A 20,962-nucleotide genomic window follows, 5' to 3' on the forward strand; every position below is an offset into this window, starting at 1 on the left:
AAGAGCGTCTGGCACGCGCACCGGCTCGTACTTCCTGATCCTGGGCGCGGCCGCTCAGAGCGCAGGGTCCGGAGCGAAACCGGGCGCTTCTCCTGCAGTGGACGAGCGCCCCCGTCCCGGGTCCCTAGCTGGCGCGCCTGCTCTGCAGCGCCGGCGAACCCCCGCCCGCGGCGCGCACCCCTGACCCGGCCCCGCCCCCGGCGGCCGCCGAGTAGCGGGCGGAGCGCGGAGAGGCGCGCTGGGCTGTGCGGCGCCGCCTCCCCTCCGCGCCGGGGGAGGGACGAGGGGCCGCGCGGGAGACGGAGAAAGCCCGAGCGAGCGGCTCTCGGAGAGCTGCATGCAACCGGTGGGAGGCCGACCCGGCTGGCGCTGCGGCTCAGGCGGGGAACGCGGACCGGCCGGCGGCGGCAGCTCTGAGCTGGCAGGCGGAGGGCTTTCTCCCGCGCCCGCCTGCCCGGCGCGGTCCGAGGATGCGGGGGGGCGATGCCCGGGGCCAGGGACGCGCTCTGTCACCAGGCGCTGCAGCTGCTGGCCGAGCTCTGTGCCCGAGGGGCCCTGGAGCACGACAGCTGCCAAGATTTCATCTACCACCTGCGGGACCGTGCCAGACCCCGGCTCCGCGACCCAGGTAAGCGCCGCCGCCGCCGCTGCCGGTCGCGACCCGAGGGCCCTGAGATGGGGACTTGGGAACCTAGCCAGGGCCTGAGGCAGAAGAGCGACGTAGACCGGTGGAGGGCAGTGGGTGACCATTGAGCCCAAGTAGGTTTCCACGAGCAGCGCACCATGGCCTGATGCTGGAACCCGGCGAACTCGGGCGGAGGCTGCTGCGCGGAGGCCGAGCCAGGGTAGGCTGGGGCAGGCTTGGAGGAACCACGCCCGCCACCTGCGCTCGCTCGGCTCCTGGGGGCGGCTCCTGAGCTCGGGCTGCGCCCGCCACTTCACTCACCGGCGCCCCGGAGCCGGGGGAGGCCGCGGAGGCCTCGGAGCTGGGAGTGGGATCTGAAAGCCAAGGAAACTCTGGGAAGTTGGGAGTTTGGTACAGCTGGGCTGCAGCTGATTTCCACCCGGAGTTGCTCGATCTGAGTGCCCAGTTCCTCCCCTGGCAATATAGTGAAAAGGGCCACACAAGATATTGAGTGGGGCCGGGCCCCAGAGCCACACGTCTAAGCAGCTGGGCCTGAACCCTTTCCTTGCATGTCTCAAGGTGTTGAGGCGCCGAGGCCTTGACTCCCAGTTTGTCTCGCTGTGGTAGCCTGGCACATTCGAGTGGTGGGCTTGCTGCAGCTGGCAGCTGTCCTGGTGAAAGTTGTGAGGCTCCTAACTTTGGAAAGTTCACTTACTTTGGCATCTGACCAGTTAAGGTCAGAGGAAGGTGTTTTATTTGAGCAGTTTGCAAGTTCTACTGTCTTCTTACTCATCACTGGGCACTGGAAAGATGCATTCATTCCTTTTGGATATTTCCTGACCATCTTCTAGGCTGGAGGACTCATACTCTCGAATATTTTTCCAGCCTGAGTGTTTTAAGTGTTAAAAGGCAAATCACGGTTAGACTGTTTAAAAAGGGATGAAAGAATGGCCTTTGCCTTGATGTTCCTGTGTGTAAACATTGGCAATAAGCTATCGCTGTGCAAGCGAGTAAATATGAACATTTCACATTTCAAGCGAGTTCATTATATAAAAATACATTTACAAGGGATAAAGAGTTACTTGACTCTTAACTAGGAACAAGCCAATTTAAATAGCGTACCTTTAATAGGACATGCTCAATGTGTGTGGCCAAGGCAGGTGTTAAAAGTTTGTCACATTTTTCTGTACTCAAAAGATCTAGTTTTCATGCTGTGGTTATGTTAGTAAGTTTCTCAAATGATCTCTAATGTTTTACTCCAAAGGGGAGAATTAAGTGGAGAAATACAGATCATTCCAGTGATTTCCCAGGAGGCTTGGTTGTCCAGCCTCTGGGTGGCTCCTTGATGGATGAGCATGTGACCCACAGACCGCAGATATGAATGGGAGTGCCTCACCTCCCCACAGGCATCCCAGAAAGATACCTTGAGTGTGGGTGTTCTGTGCTTACATATCAGGACCAAGACCATTATTAACACACTTTTCCCAAAGCTCATGTTAGCGCTGAAACCTGCCCCTGAGCAGCAGATTTTCCTTGTTATCTCAGACAAGTTGTCATCTTCAGCTTTACAAGAGAAGGGGGATGCAGCCTGTCTCCTCTGAATTGGGCTTTAAACATGCCATATCTTTCTGGTCAGTGTTCTCGTTCGTGTTTCTCTCTCTCTCTCTCTCTCTCTCTCTCTCTCTCTCTTAATGAAGTGACTGCTTCCCATGTTCCCAGACTCTCCCAGTTCCCATACTGGGCGGGCCTGGAGGAAGAGTCCCAAGAATACTCCTTACAAGAGGAACGCTGGTTCTTGGGCTGGGAAATTGCTTTCAATGAGACACTGTCTTGCTGTCCCTGACTTCCTGAAAGCTGTGCTCTGCTTAAACTAGGGCACATGGCTTTGAGGTAGCTCCTGCCCCTCTGGCTCTTTTCATTGTGTCAGGACGTAGCCTGAGCCTGAGACAGGAGAAGGGCCCTGAAATTAAGAAGTGGGAGGAATTTACAGGCAAAGATGGCATTCAACACGCCACCCTCTCCTGCAGGGCACATCTGCTCAGTCCACATCTCCCCATTTCTCTCCCTTCCTCACCTTGCTCACAGTAATTCTTACATAAATCACATGAGTGTATGTCCATTCCTCTGAAGCTGTTCATGCAAACCAAGAGTGCCCTTAATCTCTGAGCCCTAAAGCCGAGTAGCTGAAGACGCTGCACTGCATAATGCTAGGTGAACAGCATCCCTGCTGTTGAGTAGTTTGACCCAGAACAGCCATGTACAGCAGCCCTGATGGATCCCCAGAGTGTCTGCTCTGTAAATGGGTGACTTCCTTTTCTGTGAAGAAACCCATGAATGCCATGTTCCAGCCTTCTATGCCTGATGCCATGGCTACCCCATGGTGGCTGTTTTCTCAAACTCTATTCAAGATTTTAGTTATGAAGGGAGAAAACAAGCAATTCCCAGCAGAATCTAGGATGCTTTTTCCCTTTTTCAGAGACGGTAACGTTAAGCAGGTTCTCAAGCCAGCATACTCGAGGCAACAGGAAGAGCATGTGGAAAGGTTCTGGGGCAGAAGCATTGTTGCTGTGATTTAAGAATCACTAACTTCAGGTGTGGCTGGAGGTGGATCGTGGTAAGAAATCTGGTGAAGGGTTAGATAGAGCAAATCATGTAGGGGTTTGTAAACTATCAGAAAGACTTTTCTTTTTATACTATGATTAAGGCTCGAACTTTAGATGTTTTGGAGAAGTCTCAGCCAGACTGCTGTGCTGAGAAGATACCGTATGTAGAAAAGCAAGGGTGAAGTCAGGTAGAGAGATGTGTTAGTGATCTGTTCAGAAACCAGGAAGGGGCGCAAAGTTCAGCATGGTCCTAATGGAGGTGCGGAGATGTAATGATCATGGACCACTTTGAAGGTACCACCACTCATATGTTGACAGGAGGTATCAGGAGGACAAAAAGAGCTGAGGATAGTTCTCCAGCCTTCTGACCTGAGCAACTCCCTTTACTGAGCAGCAGGTTTCAGGAAGAGGCTTGGAGTAGGGAGGGAAAAGCAGGAAGGCTCTCTTTTGTGTCTAGCTTTTGGTGTGTAACTGAGCGTGCCACACCTCTTTAGTTAGCCAAGCCGTCCTGCATCTGAATGGTGTCTAACATCCATTGCCTAACATCCATTGGTCCATGCCCAGTTTGTAATTGGAGACTTTACTGTCAAGGGGCTCACTGGTTGTGCCATGCATTTGCTGTTTTGAGGGTTTTCCCTTCTAGAGAACTGAGAGCTCTGAATGTCTCCTTGTTTATCTATTCTTGTCACAGTAGGGACTGAACCCACAGCCTCTTGTTCCACCGCTGAGTTACACCCCCAGCCTTCACTGATCTTCAGTGTCTTCTTCCTTTTCTCCATTCTGCATCTTTGGCTGTTAGGAGGGAAGGACCAGAAGTCAATTGCATTGTTTCTACATCTAGATAAGAATGGATGTTGGGATGGGTTCCTAATTTCAAATGTGTTCTATTATTCTTCTGGTCTCTGCTCTGTGGGGTGCTGCATGGATTCATCATGCTCATGTAGGTTGGTCCACCTGGTTCACTCTTAACAATCACATGCTCAAAGCATTTGTCCTACATCAGCAGCATCTGGGTTCAAGTGTTAGATAGGCATGCAAGATCCCAGGCCTGCTCCACACTTACTCAATCTGCACCTCTACTTTTGCAGGATCTTCAGATGAGGCACTAGCACAGTCAGGTGCAGGACGCCTGTTTAAAATGATTGGCATATATAGGGAAAGGGAAATGCAGAAACCTATGCTAGCCCACGGCCACACTTTCAGCTTACACAAAAAGGTGGGCTTAAGTCAAAGTAGCATGTTAGTCAGTCATGGCACAGTTGCAGGTGTCCCTCAGTATCTGAAGGACATTGGTTCAGGGATCCCACAATTCAAAAGTCTGAGGATGTTCAAGCCTACCATACAAAATGATTTAATGTTTGAATTCAACCTTTGTAGTCCTCCCATGCACTTGAATAATCTGTTGGTTTTGATACCTAATAATGTAAATGATATGTCAGTTGTTACTGCTGTCTTATTTACTGACGGATGGAAAGAAAAGGGCTGTCTATGGTCAACACAGACACAATTTCCCCCAAGTGTTTTTAATCTACATTTGCTTAATCCATGGATGTGTAGACATTTGACCCAAAGAGCTAACTGCACTCAGACCTCAAAAGTCATTGTCAATGGAGATTTCCCAAATACTTGAAAATATCCATCCTTTTACCCGGTTTCTCTATTCTGAATATACACAGTGGGTTAAACCCTCCAAGCAAGTTAACTTTGCATAGTTAAACTATGCAAGTTAAACTATGCATAGTTAGAGAGTCACCTTAGTATTTTGGTTATGCGTTCTTTATCCAACCTTAGTTTCCACTCATGATCCACTGTTAGGTTCTGGAAGGTTTTTTTGTTTTTGTTTTGTTTTTTTTGTTTGTTTGTTTTTTGTTTGTTTGTTTGTTTGTTTTTTTTGCATATTTTCATCACCTGTACCAATGAAAGTCCTAAAAAATGTTTACCAACTGAGGTGTGAGGCAGAGCTTTAATGTCACAGTATCAGTGGCTCCACCTTCCAGCTAACTTCTACTATATTAAGGAAAGCTCCACTTCCATGGTGTTCAGCTTTGGTTGCATATTGAGGCCAGCCTGGGCTGTATGAGACCCTGTCTCAGGATCAGAGAAACAGACCAGTGCATAGAAACACTTAAGTACTCCAGCAGAAAGAAAACAACAACAGAAACCTAACAATGACTGGGCTGTAACCTAGACCAGTTAAATCAAAGTCTCAGGGGTGGTGGTGCCTGGGATTGGTATAGTCCTTTATATTTCTTGGTTGATTCTGATTTACAGTCAGGTAGAGGAAAACTTGTTATAACCACAGACAAAGGCAGAATCCACTGAACTCAGCTCAGTTCACGTTTCATTACTCTAAAAATATTTTTAAAATGACTTAAAAACCCAGAGGAATTTGACTGATGCCTTCGTATAGCTACTACCCATATGGGTTGATTCCTAAGTTACTTTTGACAATATTTTGCCAAGTTTTTATTTTGAAAACTTTTAATAAGTATCAGGAGACTTGATTGTGTCCATCCACTTTTAAGGTAAATACACACATTTAAAGCTAAATGTGGTGACATACACCATGTGTCTATAATCTCAGCTCTTAGTGGTTAGAAACACCAGATCAGGAGTTCAAGGCCAGCTTTAGCTACATAGTGAATTTGAGGCCAGTCTGGGCTTCATGAGACCTTGTCTTAGGATCAAAGAAACAGACAAACAAAAAATACATTGAGGAAAACCTTACTGGAATAGCATTTTATTAAAGAACGAGAATGTAGGACTTCACTGCTAAAGCCTCATACAGAATGACAGTGAAATCTCTTATCAGAAGCTATGTGTGGAGAATAATAATTAAATATCGTTTTTAAGGGGAAAGCTTTATAACCATTGTTTTTAAATACGACACTTAAGTCAGACTTTCCAAGATAGTAAAAAGAATCATTCTTAAAATATTGGAGTTTTAGGAGTAATTATTGGTGTGATTGTGCACAGTGGGATTGATTTTTTAAAATGACTGTTAATTGCAGTGGGGAAGTAGTCTTCCAAGGAGTGAGTGACATGTCGGATGTACAGTATGTGAAGGTCTAATTTGCATTTACTTCAGTGACATTTTAGGTTTCTTCATAAATATTTTATTTAAACAAGTGTGTTTTTATCTCTGTGGGATCCCGCTACATAGACCAGTGAGTGGTTTAGTCACGAGGTAACTATCAAGAGAGAAAAACAAAAGCAGAACCTGGTGCAGCCCCACAGGCAGGCTCCTAGCCAGCTGCCTCTTTCAGAATAAACAATCAAAGCCACAGACTTTGATGTGGGCCAGAGTCTCAAGGAAAAATGAAGCCGAGGGTGGAGGAACACCCGTGGGATAGTGCACACAGGTGATGCCATTGGAAAGAAAGCATGCTGGCACCTCTGTGTGTGAGCAGATGTGGTTGCCATGTGATTAGCTAGGAAAAAAAATATGCACACATTTCTTCATCAGATGAAGCCGTTCAGAAGTTCAGGGTGCATAAAAGGGGACGAAGTCAGGAGAGCAATCATACTGTGAGAGGGTAAGTGTGAAGTATGAGAATGTGCTTCTGTATTCTGAATGAAATCCCAACTTGAATTATGCAGATGTTTTCCCAGTGGGGATTGATCTTCCTGGGAGCTTTCACTATGTATCATAACTTTTCTTTTTAATTTATTTTCTCTTTTTAGAGGATGGTGGTCTCATGAAGGCCAATGTGTAGCTGAAACTGACCTTGAATTCCTTATTCTCCTGTGAGATGGGATTACAAGCAAGCACCATCATATTTCCATTTTTCTTCATGTATGTCTTTAGTAAAGACTACGGATAAGACTTTAGACCAAAACAAACTCAGAGAAGCAGGCTTTGATGGTGTATTTGAAACCTTCTTGCATGCCAGTGCATAGATTTTATCCCATGACATTGTGTGCCTAGAGATGGAATCAGGATCTTGTGCCTTGCAGACAAACCGTTGGCCAACTAAGAAACCGAGCTGTATCTCTAGACAAAGGGGTGTGTGTGTGCGTGCGAGCCTGCTACATGAGCACTAACTGATTTTTGAGACAGGGTCTTCCCATGTAGTCCTGGCTGTCCTAGAACTCAATTTGTAGACCAGACTGGCCTCCAGCTCACAGAGGTCTTCCTGGTTCTGCCTCCTGAGTGGTGGGATTAAAGGCATTTGCAACGGGGACCAGCTTTGTTCGTTTGTGTTTTAAGATAGGCTCTTGATCTCTAATACAGGCTGCCCGGCCTTGCATTTACCTGATGGCTGAGGCTGGCCTCAAGCCTAACTTGATCCTCCTGCCTTAGCTTCCAAAGTGTTGATGTTAAAGAATGTGTCACCATGCCTTTACATGAAGAGTTGTATAGTAACCCTGGCAGGAGCAACTTTGAAGAAAAGATTTATTTATTATTTCTGTGTCTATGTGTGTGCTACATGAGTTTATGTGCAGCACATGCAAGCAAGAACCTTGGATGCCAGAAGAGTATTGAACGCCATGGAGCTGGAGTCACAGGCAGATGTGAATCACCATGGAGGTGCTGGGACTTCTGCAAGAGCAGTAAACATTCTTAAATGCAAAGCAAAAATGAAAAAGAAAACAAGCAAAGGACTCCACCCAAGGAAAGCTGTATGACAAAGCGTACTGGACGCCAGCATTAGAGCCAGACTCTAACCCTACGCTTACTGGTTAGTTCAGTGACCTTGAGCACAAGATTTCATTATTAATATTTTATAAAATGAGAGTAGCCTATTAAGACAGTTCCCTGCTCAGAATAAATACTCAGGTATCAGGTTGATGTGTACAGGTACCTGGTATTATAGGTCGTAGTTTCCTGCCTGTTTTCCTTTCGGTGGTGGCCCATGGTTACACACACATACATACACACACGCACACACACACACACACACACACACACACACACACACACTCATTGAAATCACTCGTAGACAGTATTTCTAGTCTACTCTTCTAGTCTAGTCTTTTTACTTTTCAAAGCTGTAGGCTGTTTACTTCACCTCTGTATCCTTGTTTTCTCATTGGTAAAATAGATTGCTAGTATCTGGGTTACTATTACAAGATCCAGGTAAGGTACTAGATGTCAGTTCAGTTTAAAATTGAGATAAACAACGTATAATATTGCATGGGACATACTTAGACAAAGTAGTTAGCTATTGTTTTCTGAAATTCAATTTGAACTGGCATCCTACATTTTCATTTAATTAGGTTGGCAACGAAACTCAGTATATCATAATTCATATCAAATATTTATAATAAATTCTGAGTAATGTTAGCCATTATTTCTATGATTATTGTCCAGTTATAATTATTATTTTTGTTGTGATTGCTATATATCTTCCAAAGAATGAATATAACCTTTTTACTTTGTCATTTTTTTGGAATATTTTATCTTTTAATTTTTCTGTCTCTTTTTTTCCCCTTTCTTCATTTCTGTTACTTTTTGTTGTTGTTATTCTTTTGTCTTTTGAGACATGGTCTCACTATGTAGCTTAGGCTAGCCTCAGACTCACTCTGTAGCCCAAGCTAGCTTTTAACTCATGGCAGTCCTCCTACCTCCCTTCTGATAATGGATAGGTGCCACCATGCCCAGTGAGTGGTGCTTCTGTGTTTTTTTCTAATATGATAATTTCCATCTATACTTTCCCTGCTTTTTTTTCCTTTGAAATAATAATGAGCTTAAATTGATTTCTGGTGGACCTATGTCATTTAGTCCTGTTACATTTCAACAGTAAATTCACTCTCAGTGGGAGAGACAACATAAGCAGGAGGCTGCTGATTCAACAGGATTGAAGTAGCTACCTGGTGATTTTAATTTATAGTTTGTCTTTGGTAGAATTGAGTGTTTTGACTACGTTAGGCTTAGTTAAGCAGTTCCTCCCAGATGAATTTTCTGTTTATTCTTGCCAAGGTGCATTTGCATGTTGTTGGGTTTTAGTTGTTTTGTTTTGTAATCTTGATGCTTTTCTTATAAATTTGCATTTATTTAAATGTAAAAGTGCAATCAAATTAGCTTATTGGGGGAGCACTGTATAGTGACTTAATTCAGATAGTCTGACTAAATCCATTGTATTGTACATCCTGTTTTTTAATCTTTGTGTGCATGTATACAGACATTCATGTATAATGTGTATGTGTTCATGTGTATACATGTGAGTGCAGGCACATGTGTGAAAGTCAGAGGATAACCTTGGTGTCTGTTCTTGCCTTCTACTTCATTTGAGATGGGATCTCTTCTTGTTCAGTACACATACTCCCATGTATGGCTTTACACAGGCTCTGGGGATTCAAATTTACATCATCCTGCTTATGTGGCAAGTACTTCATCTACTGAGCTGTCTCCCCAGCCTCTCTTTCTACTTTGCTTTTTTAGGGGGAGGGCAGGGTATTAAGCAGGCCAAGCTGGTCTTGAACATAGTATATTACTGAGAATGACCTTATGTCCTGTCCTCTTGCTGCCATTGTAATACTCTCTTCTCATGCTAAGCAATGCTTTTATTTATATGAATATGAAGAATTATAAAATTCATCTGTGACTTCACCCAATTTCACTTATGTCATATGGTCTTTATGTTAGCACACTGATATAATCACTCTTTCCTAATGAAAATTAGTTCAGAAACACTCATTGAGTGCCTCCTAAGTACCATGTACCAGGTTAGGCTTGAGTAATTGAAAGACACATTAGACAAGCTTACTGCCCCTATGGAACTGAGATAAAATAATAACTGCAATTAATAAAATAAAGGCATGAACAGAGCCATGCTCTGGATGCAGTGCAGGAAAAGAGAAGCAATTAGCTGACTAGATTGGGTCTTTAAATGCTTCCTAGGGAAGTCTGTTTGTGGGTGGGGTGAGCATTCTAGGAAATTTCAAAGCCCATAAAACAGGAGAGAATGGATCCTCTGTAATAGTAAGCAAGCGAAGTGCATGCTGGGAAGACTGAGAGACTATCGTAGTAAGCACTGGTCCATCACAGAAGTCCTTGGGGAACCATTGTCAGATTCTAGGGAGGCTGGGGTTAGGTGGGCTTTGGTACTGACAGGAAACCTGAAAGTACTCTGACCTGCTGTGAGCCCAAAGGATCCATCTCAGCAGAGTAAGGCAGGAAGTTTTCAGCAGGGGAATTCTGTAGTGCAGCTTCTCAAGTCTTTTGTGTCCTCTTGGGAGACATGTTCTGGTTGACAGGTTTCTTCCTGTCCGAGGTAAGAAAGGTCCTGACAGATAGGAAATCTTTTGTTAAATGATTCCTATTTTAGATTCCCAGTCATGTCACTCTGAAACTCAAATATAATTACCTCATCTAGTTGTAAAAACTGCCTTTAGCAAGCTTAGACATCTGGTTCAAACATCTGGGTTCCAGATATAATTTCTGACAATGCCAATGGTGACATCTTGCTACCTTTCCTGGTTATTCAACAATGAAATGACTGCATGTTTGGTTGCACTACAGTCATCTGGTCCATGGACACACAGTCTGTAAAGCCATGCTGTGGAGATGGTTTTTCCTCCTCTATATGGGAACTACCAAGTAACGGGGACTTTTTAAAAAGTAATTGAGTCGAATGCCTACAGGTCACAGGTTATCTCCTGTTCATATCTGCAAACTCACCCGCTGCACACACACTTTGCTTCTGATACTTACAGGACATGCCTGCCTTCAGAACACATTTCAGTTTGCATCATCATGCAGTCGAACCACTGAAGGACTTCCATCTAAAGACTGACATGAGAAGATTTTTTGGGGCAGTGGGTGGGTTGGGGGAAGGATCTTGCACTGTAGCCAAAGCAGGCCTGGAACTGTGTGTCCCATGCTGGCGCTAAACTTATTTCATCCTTCTTGCTTTATCCACCTGAATACAGGGACCACAGGTATGCATGGCCGTGCCTAGCTCAGATTCACCATTTAGTTAGATCATTCTGGAATCAAGGTGAACATTGAGTACCCAGGTTATTAAGGGTGTCATTCATTTCTGCATTACATTTATTGAGCATCTACTGTGCCAGGCTCTGTTGTATGTGCAGTCACATGTCAGTGATGGGGGAAATGGTTTGAGAAATGCAGTGTTAGACAGTTTCATTGTTTTGCTAACACAGACTCATGCGAGTCTGATGGTATAGGCCATTCTCATGGCCTTTTTATGTAGTCAAGCAAGAGACACGAGTTTTTCTCTTCATTATAATAATATGATGCCATATATGTATTTCTTTATTGACCAGCGTGCCATGTAACCTATGACCACATACAATGGTTTGATGTTCAGAGTATTGTACATAAATCTGTTCAGTTGTATATACAGTAAAATAATGTACAAACACAAAGCATGCATCCTTCCCTCATGGAACATGCATGATGAGCAGGGAAGTATTGCATGTAAATTAATTATAGGGTATGTTAGGTACCTCTGTGTATTACAAGGAAAAATAAAAAATGGAAAGAGTGTAAGTTGCTTATGAGTCAGGGTCAGAAGATATAGGAGTAAGGCACACGCATCAAAGAGAAGAGCATCCAGGCAGGGGAATGGTAGTCAGAAAGGTCCCAGTGCAGGAGCATGCCTGGCATGTCCAGGTATCAGCCAGGGGTCAGTGGGGTTATACTGAAGTAGATGAGGAGGGCAGTTTGTAGGGTCTGGGAACCATTGTAAAGAATGTGAGGCAGAAGGATCTGAAGGTCATTCTCAGCTATATAGAAAATTCAAGGCCAGCATGGGATACATGAGACCCTTTCTGAAAAGAAGAATAGATAAGTGGAGAAGTAGCTGCCAGTGAGGGACTTGAGAGAAGTTTATGTTTTAGGCACAGAGAGCTGTTAGTGTTTAGGTGATAGGAGTAATCTAGGCTAGTGAATACAGTTTCTAATGCCAGACAAAGGGTGGAGGGCTGCTGGACTGGTAGCCTTACATTTAGGAGAGAGGTCTCAACAGCAAAAACATACTTAGGTACTCAAGACACATGGGTAAAATTTAAAGCCAAGTGATTAGGTGAGTGTATACTATTAGTCTCTTCATCCTTTCATAACAAATTAGATGGGGGAGAGAGGCGGATCAACACCAGATGTTTCCTTTTTTATTTTTATTTTTTGTAGTTCTAGAGGCCAGGAAGTCAACTTCAAGGCCCTACGAGTCAGTATCACCTGAGGTCGTCATAGACAGTTTCTCTCTGTGTACTCACATGGTATATGGGCCATATGTCTTCTCAGGCCTTGATTGATTAATTGGCTGATTGATTGATTGGTAACAAAGTCTTATGTGGTCTAGGCTGGCCTCAACTTTGCTCTGTAGCCAAGGATGACTTTGACTCTCAATCCTCCTGCCCTGCTTCCTAGTGCTGAAATTATAGGCATGTGTTACTTTGCCCAGTTTTTCACCGGCCTCTTTAAAGGTGACTCTAATCCTGTCCCTGTGTGTGCTCTGCCTTTATTTTGATATTCAGCAGTACTGGGAATTAACCCATGGCCTCATGCAGACTCTTCCACTGACTACACCCCGCCCTTTATCCTTATGTTCTAATCATCTCCTAAAAGTCCTCATATCTTAATGCTGTCACTTGGTGACTAGGTTTTGACATGTGAATTTGGGGGCAGGGCGTGGATGAACACTCAGACCACAGTACTGATCAAGGGTAAATGAAGACAGACCTCACACAACTTATCAGAGAGGAGGGACTCCCAACAAGGAGATTTAGAAGGACCGGCAAGTTTAGGGAGTGGGGCAAGAAATAGGAGCACATGGCTAAATGTGAAGAAATATTTCTTGGGACATAGGGGTAATCTTCAGGAAATACAGAGAGTAGGCCAATCAAGGCAGAGGTCAGGCTGGCCATCATACTAAATGATGTGGAGACTCATTGGTAACTGAGCTAAGTGGTTTGGAAGGAAGACAGAGCTGGGGAATGTTTAAGTAGTCTCTTGAAAAGAGAAAGAGAGGAGAAAAATGAAAGAAAATGCAAATTTTATAACAGAAAAGAAGGAAAGATTCAAAAGATGACTTTTTAAAAAAAGGAGTCATTTGTACGTTGGAGAGGAGTGACATGCTGGGGAGGAGATGATACTTCTCAGCAGTTCACTCTTCCTCAGAGAGTCAAGACAGACTCTGTGGGCACAGTGGGTAGATGTGGGGAAGGAGTCCATAATCATTTGTCTTCTGATTATTCTTGCCTTCTTGGTGAACGAGGAAGCAAAGCTTCTGAGAGGGACTGAGGGTCAGAAGTGCTGGCAGTTTGAAAACAGGAGTGTGATACTGATTACTTAGGAGAATGGGCGAGTGGATGGACACAGTGACTGCTGGCTAATACTGAGGCCATTCTCAAGTTGGTGCCATGGGATTGGGTGAAGTGTATCCATGTGGGTATGTGGGACCCTCCTATCACATCCAGCTATGTTTGTGTAGACAAGGAAGGGCTTTATGGTCATGTTTCTTACATTTTTATTTTGTGTGGGTATATGTGTGACATTTATACATGTACCACAATGTTCATGTGAAGTCAGAGGACAACTTTTGGGAGTTGGTCCTCTTGCTCTACCATATGGGTCCTGAGGTTCATCAGGCTTGGCAGCAAGCTCTGTTACTCTATGCCATCTTGCTTCCCTGATACTTGTGTCTAAACAGGCATTGTCAGTATGCCTAAAAATGAAAGTGTAGCAAAAATGTTGGGAGGGCATAGCATGCAGTGATTAGAGTGAGTGAAATTTCATTAGAACAAGGAGAGAAAAGTGCACATGTAAGAGGATTGAGGACGGTCAGGGAATGTCGCTCCATTGCTAGAGTCCTTGCCTTGTGTGCACAAAACCTTGCATGATTCCCAGCACTGTATGACTGGGCATAGGGCACAAAGCTTGTCATCTCAGTATCTGGGAGGTGGTGGAGGCAGGTATCAATTCAAAGTCATCCCCAGCTGAATAGTGAGTCTATGGGAGACACCTCATAGTACATACATACATACATACATACATACATACAAACATACAAGAGGGGAATTAAAGATAAGGGAGATTAAACAGTCATAGGCTCTGCCGGGGGATGGCTATTGGAAATGCATTAAAGAAGGGGAGAGGAAGAGATTTTAATTATCAGGATGATGAAAGTGCTGCCATGTTGGTGAGACCAGGATCCAGGGCATTTTCACCGTATAAGGTTCTAAGACAGGATGGAAGGCTAATTATTGAAAGAGAAAAGCTCAAAGAACTGAGTCTAGAGCAGTGGTTCTCAACCTATGGGTCACAGCCCTTCTGGGAGTTCAAACCACCCCTTCACAGGCGTCTCATATCAGGTATCCTGCTACTAGATATTTACATATGATTCATAAGACCACCAGAAGTACAGTTGTGAAGTAACAATGAAACAACTGTGTGACAGGAGGTCACCACAGCATGAGGAACTGTATTAATGGGTTGCAGCATTAGGAAGGTTGAGAAGCACTGCTCTAAGGTTTTGGAAGTGTCATGAGTACACAGGTAAAGAATTAACCAGGAATTGTGGTGAAAGTGGTTTTAGGGAGCACAACAATAAGCCAGCAAGTGAACTGTGCCAGGAACTGGGAAGGCAGCCTATAGAATGGTTGAATATTGGGACAAGGTTGGGCAGTGTGGAGCAGTGGTGTGGTCAGTCATACAGTGAGAGAGGTAAAGCTGGGGGAGGGGATAGAGAAAACATCAACAAGTTAGTTTTTAATCAGGCAAAAGTGTTGAAGGGCCTTTCTAAGTCAGAAGACAGACACCTTAAAAAATATCTTAAGAGATACAATAGCCAGTTCATTGATATAAAATAGAGGGCTTGTGATGTCTAAGTGTCTGGTGGCTGCCACTAGGAGGGTGGTCACATGATGTATCAGGCTTAGTACTGGAAGTTGGGAATTCTTTTGTGTGAAATAGAAACAAAATTAATTTTAAATACATCAAGTTCATGGATGTATAGGACACCTGCTGCAGGTGTCCAGGGCTATTGGGAAGAAGTTAGAATAGCGCCATACAAGGGGTTTGTGGAGTGCTTCTCTGTTTGGGTTGAATGTCAGAATCAACCCAGGGCATCCTTGACAATTCAAGTGAAACCCTCATGGACTGTGTCGGAATCATCAGGACACCTCAATAATCTGTGCTCCCAAGTCTGTGAGCTGTCAGCACTGTAAAGAGCATGTATCAGTGGCCTTCATGACTTGATGAGGTGAATGACTTTCGCAGCCCAATTAAAAAATATATCCACATTTTTATCAAATATTAGGAAAGGAAATACAGACATCCCAATGCATTTATTATATAAAATTGATTTTAAAAAAAGGCCAGTGGGGTTTTTTAAACATTAGATTATGAAGTACAGACCCATACTTACATACAAATTATACACAAATTCTTGTTGAAATTGTAGCTTTAGGATGTAGCTATGGTATCCTGGCAATGAGGAGAACCTTCTTTGTTACTAAGCATGTAACGTGATGACCATCTGTTCATCACTTAGGATAACCATACAGTACACATGGTTGCAAGAACTCTAGGCCACAGAGTTCGAGGAGAGCATGACTGCTTGAGACTTGTCAGCTATCAGTCATCTTGGAATGTGTTTTAACTTGCCAGAAATATTCCTGGAACACAGAATGGATTTGACTGGATTGTGGAAGCCACATGAAAACTACTTAATATTTTATTTGGGAAGTAAAGTGATTCAGAGAATCTTGAACATATTTTCAATGATATCTTTTCAAAACTATGAATGTCAGATGTTAACATAGCTGAACTTGCGCTAAGGTTCTCCCTGGATCATCTCCAAGGGAATGAAGAAACGAGACTGCCAGCCTTTCTTCAGTCTCTTCTTCCTGAACTGTGGCTGTGGATCTCACATTACTGTAATATTCAGAATTTATAGGTCGTTTTTATTCTAGGGCTTTAAAAGTCCTTTTTGCATATTGCTTTAATTTTGAGGTAGCAAAATTTATCACATTGTCAATCTGTTTCATAGAGAGTCTACAAAGAGATCCAGAAAATTCCCCCAAAGTGTTCCTTTCTATGTTCTTGGTAAAAACAAACAAACAAACAAAAACACCACCCATTGATTCTAACCCACAGTGTGTGGATTATTGGAGCCTTCTCTTCTCCTAATCTAATCTCTACAGGTTCAGTTTGAGAGGATTCACTCAGCAAACTGATGGAGATTAAAGTCACAGTTCTCTTCCATTATATATTTTTAATCTTTTAATTTTTATAGTTTTGTGTTTCAGTAACCCAGGCATAGCTGTCTGCCCAGTGCTTTAGTCTATGGGAACTGAGAGGTTAAGTTGGGAGCACCATTGCACATAGACAGTGATGTTTTAGGATGCTGGGGATTAGATGGTGGACTGTCAGCAGGCTAGATCCAAAGAGGCTCCAGGACAGCACTGGCAAGCAGCGGCCTTCATAATAACTGATGCATGGGGAGTTGTCGAAGAGAAATAGTGCCTGGCTCAGTGTTCAGAAGAGAGTTTCATTAACTATATTAAATTAATAAGTAAAAAATATTTATCCGTGGATTTTATGTTGTCTTTATCTGTTCTTTTGACAAAGCTCCATGCTAATTGAATTATGATTGCTCTAACAAACTGTATGCAAAGTGTGGCATTATGTAAAACCTATTTATTATTCATAAGTAATATGATAAACAATGAAGGCTTACCAGCCATAAACTTTTAATTAGTGGAGCAACAATTAAATGTGTACGACAGTTTACTAAGACTTTATAACCCAAGAAAATCAGTATTGGAAAGCTACTGCACTAATATGTCAAATAGACAAAATAAATTAGCAGTTAAGTCTGACGTACTTTCGGAAGTTTTTATTGCAAGAAAAAAGTAATGTTTAGGAAACATTTGGGAAACTGGTAAGCACATGGCCAGATCATATAGAGGGTATGTGAACTTCAAATGAGGGAATGCTTATGTCCAGCTGAACATGCTGCCACATACCTGTAATCCCAGCAGTTTGAAGGCGGAGGACAAGAAGGTTATGATAGATGAGTTTGAAGCTAACCTGGGCTTCACAGTAAAACCCCATCTCAAACAAAAAATATTCATTAGGGCATATTTTCCACATCATGCACTTCATCCCTTTTAAGTATACAAGTTAGTTTTTTTCCCCATAAGTCTACAGTTGTTCAAGCATCACCATACATCAGTTCTAGAAAGTTCCCATGACCCCAGAAAAGCTCCTCATATATGTGCTCTGCTAATTCCCACCTCAGGAGGCCACGAAGCAACTTTTCGTCTCTAAATTTCCTTTTTCTGGATGTGTCTTATAGATAAATGATGTTTTATTACACAAGAGCTTGCTGTGGTAGGGTTGTATGAATGTAATTTTGTGGTCCAATCATGTTCTCTGTATCATTAGTTCTTTTTCTTGCTGGTAGTATTCCATTTTATGGCTGTATTGTGTTTCACTTATCTGTTTTGGTGGTATTACTGACAGTGCTGTTTAGAACATTTACGTGCAAGGGGCTTTTACTAATTACTTTATTCTTTTGCAAGTTTTAAAAAACAATTCGTGTATGTATTTTTGTGCATCTATATATGTGTAAAAATGCATGGTGGTATGTGGCCACAGATGCAGGTGTAGGCTAGAGGAAAATATCAGATGTCTTTTCCTATTCTTCTCCACCCTGTTTTTTGAAGCAAGGTCTCTCACTGAACCCATAGCTTAAGGTTCAACTAGACCGACTAGCCAGCAAGCCCCAAGGATCCTCCTTGTCTTAGATGCTTTTCTTTTGCCATGACTAAACTCCATGACCCAGGAAACCTATATAAGAAAGAATTTAATAGGGGATTACAGGGGAGTCCATGACCATCAGGACAGGAAGCACGGCAGGCAATCTGGCATAGTGCTGGAGCAGTAACTCAGAACTTACATCCGAGCCACAAGCATAAGACTAGAGAGCTAGCTGGAAATGGTGTGGGATTTTGAAAGTACAAATCCCATTCCCAGTGACAACCTACTCCCAACAATACCATAGCTCCAACTCCTTTCCAAACAGTTCCACCCACTGGGGACCAAGTGTTCAAACATGAATCTTTGAAAGCCATTCTCATTCACATTGCTATGCCCCCCTTTCCACTTCCCTGGTATTGTTACAGGTGTGTGCTATTCCTAGCTTACAGATATAGAGGATCCATATTCAACTCATCATGTTTGCATGGCAAGCAATTTACTGACTGGGTCTTCTTCCCACTTCCCTAGGTACAAAGTTTTTATATAGATGTATTTCTTCATTTCTCTTAGCTGTATACCTAGAAATAGGATTTCTGGGTCATATTGTAAATCTACATTTTACATCTTGATGAACTGCCAAACTGTTCTCCAAGATGACTGCAGTATTTTATATTCCCACCAGTAGTGTACACGGATTCTCATTTCAACAAAGCCTTGTCAACATTTGTCATTACCTATCTTTTTTAGTACAGTCATTGCAGTGGGTGTGAAAAGCTATCTCATTCATGATAGCTAAGTTTTTGGAGAAACAAACATTGTCATCCCAGGTGGTGCCAAGAAAGCATGTGATTAAAAACCCAGCATTATTTCTGAAAATACCTTCTGAAGCAAAGCCAGTATCTGAATGTGATAAGGATGCTGCTGATAGCAACAATTATAACAATGACAATGATGCTTACTGGGCCTTAGCACCATGCACTGTGGTAAAGTGTTTATGCACTCACTGATGCAGAGTCCTTGGGTGGAGGTCTGGTGTTAAGGATGGTTATAAATCACCATGTGGATGCTAGCAAGGAATGAAACCAGGGTCCTCTACAGAGAAGCGAATGCTCTTAACTGCTGAGCCATCTCTTCAGGCTCTAGCCTACTTTTTTTGCAAAGATGAAAAAACCTTTCTGAATGTCCCACTCCACTTCCTGCTTTTATCCCTTGATCACATTCAGTCACATAGCCCTACCTAGTTATGGGACATGGAGAAATGAAGTCTTGTGGCTTGAGAGATGCCATGTCAGATACAAATAATGTCTGCTGTTTTGTAAAACTGGAGAAACACATTGGGTAGCAACTACCCATTTCTGTCATATTTAAGGTATATAAAACCTTTGCATGACCCCAGAACTAACAACTGTAAAACAGAAAATTGGCTGATTCTGACAACTGTAACAATTAACCATTTTTGGAAAAGATAGTATGAACAAAGTGTGGGCACACCACCAAGTAGCACATGTTACTAAAAGTGAATGACAGAGCTTCATATTCTTAAGTGTACAGAAATGCACTTATTAATAAGAAGCATGGCTGTGTCTTTTAGAAAGAAAATAACTGAAATTTTGATTCCTCTTTACTGTGACACTGGATAGACAGCTCCTGGTCTTTTGCATGCTTTTGGGGGTTGTTTTGAGTGTTTTTATTTTAATTGTCTGCCCTCAAAAACATGTTCTAGGCTTGTCTGTTAAATGCTTGCCCATATTACTAAACACACAGATATGGGCTGTTTGAATTAGAGCAGACTCAGCGAGATTACCCAAATGCTCAATTAACTGCCATGGTGAGAATCGTCTGCTTTGCGATAGATAAGGAGATCAAATCAGTGGCCATTCTCAGTCCAGTGCTTTATCAGGAGTGAATGAAAGTGAAACCATTAATGGTCATTTTCTTGCATATTAATCACTCAATTTCAAACGCTAGAAAACTGTTTGCACTATCTTGGCAATTATTATAGACAGGGATGTTTTTAGCAGAGTTCAGGGCTTGGGAACATTGGGAGGGGGCACTATTTCTAGCCATATTATTTAGACAGTAATAATTCTTCACAGTTTTTTTTTTTTTATTAACATCTTCTGATTTAACAAGCAAGTCAGAGCCAAGTGATTCTGGCTATTTGGTATCCTTGGTAACCACTGTTAGATGGCAAATTGAATCAGTTAAAATTAATTTCTTGTGAAAAATCTGCCTTCATCAAAGGGTACTGACTTTGATGCTTACATGCACAAGAAGTACATATGCATACGCGTGTGTGTGCAGTGCCATAGGATATGATGGTTATCATAGATGAAATTTGCAAAGCCTCATAATAAAAGCCTAGTACAAAGTGGGGAGGTTAAGGAAGGTTTCAAAGGACTCTGCTTCTAACTACTTTGCTTCTGTTTGGAGAGGGAAGACTTATATAAATGCAGGAACCTGAGGCATAATAGCCACTGTGTGAGTTTTTGTTCAGCTGGAGGAGAAGCCTTCCTTTTCTACATCTGCAAATGCTAACCATTATGACAAAGCTGTTTTATTGTTGCAGAAGTTTGGAAAAGACTAGGGAACACATTTTGTTTTTCCCCAGTGTAAAATAGTGCAACAAATATTGTAGCTCCAGCCCCATTTGTAATGTCAATTGAAGAATTTCTCTTTGGTCCTGATAGGTGCTTTGCTTGAGGGCCATATGTACTACATACCTGCACTCACAGGAGGTAACACTTTGACAGTATTGCTAAGATGAGAAAGGTCAGTGTTGGGTAGTAGAGTGCTATACATAGCTCTGCTCCCATCTCCATGGATCTGTAGTGCAGGGTAATGAGAGCAACACACAATATAGACATATCTTCAGTCCCTAGCCTAGGCCCACATTCTTCAGAGTACCCTGGAGGAGCTGGGGAGGAGTGGGTCATCCTGCTTCATGTCCCATTTCATGATTCTGGCTCCTATTAACTTCAGGTAATTCTGCTTTCTCTCAGAGGAGCAGTCAAGTAGAAATTTAGATTGGGCCGGGCAGTGGTGGCGCACACCTTTAAT

At 42.9% G+C, this 20,962-nt stretch overlaps 1 protein-coding gene across 2 annotated transcripts in view; it reads left to right on the forward strand.

Annotated features, from left to right (window-relative positions):
- Positions 1–229: 229 nt before the first annotated feature.
- The window catches only part of Syt9 (synaptotagmin 9), a 170,465-nt gene continuing 149,732 nt past the window's right edge, over positions 230–20,962 (forward strand). Inside the window, exon 1 of one of the 2 annotated variants that reach the window (XR_004608893.2) lies at positions 230–628. Coding sequence is in view for 1 of the 2 variants with exons in the window: in XM_034524978.2 (XP_034380869.1) it covers positions 484–628 (145 nt within the window). In the remaining variant the exon portion in view is untranslated. The remainder of the gene's footprint in view (positions 629–20,962) is intronic. The other variant, XM_034524978.2, reaches the window with a different exon arrangement.

This window comes from Arvicanthis niloticus, chromosome 1 (genome assembly GCF_011762505.2).
Source record: "Arvicanthis niloticus isolate mArvNil1 chromosome 1, mArvNil1.pat.X, whole genome shotgun sequence".
NCBI lineage: Eukaryota > Metazoa > Chordata > Mammalia > Rodentia > Muridae > Arvicanthis > Arvicanthis niloticus.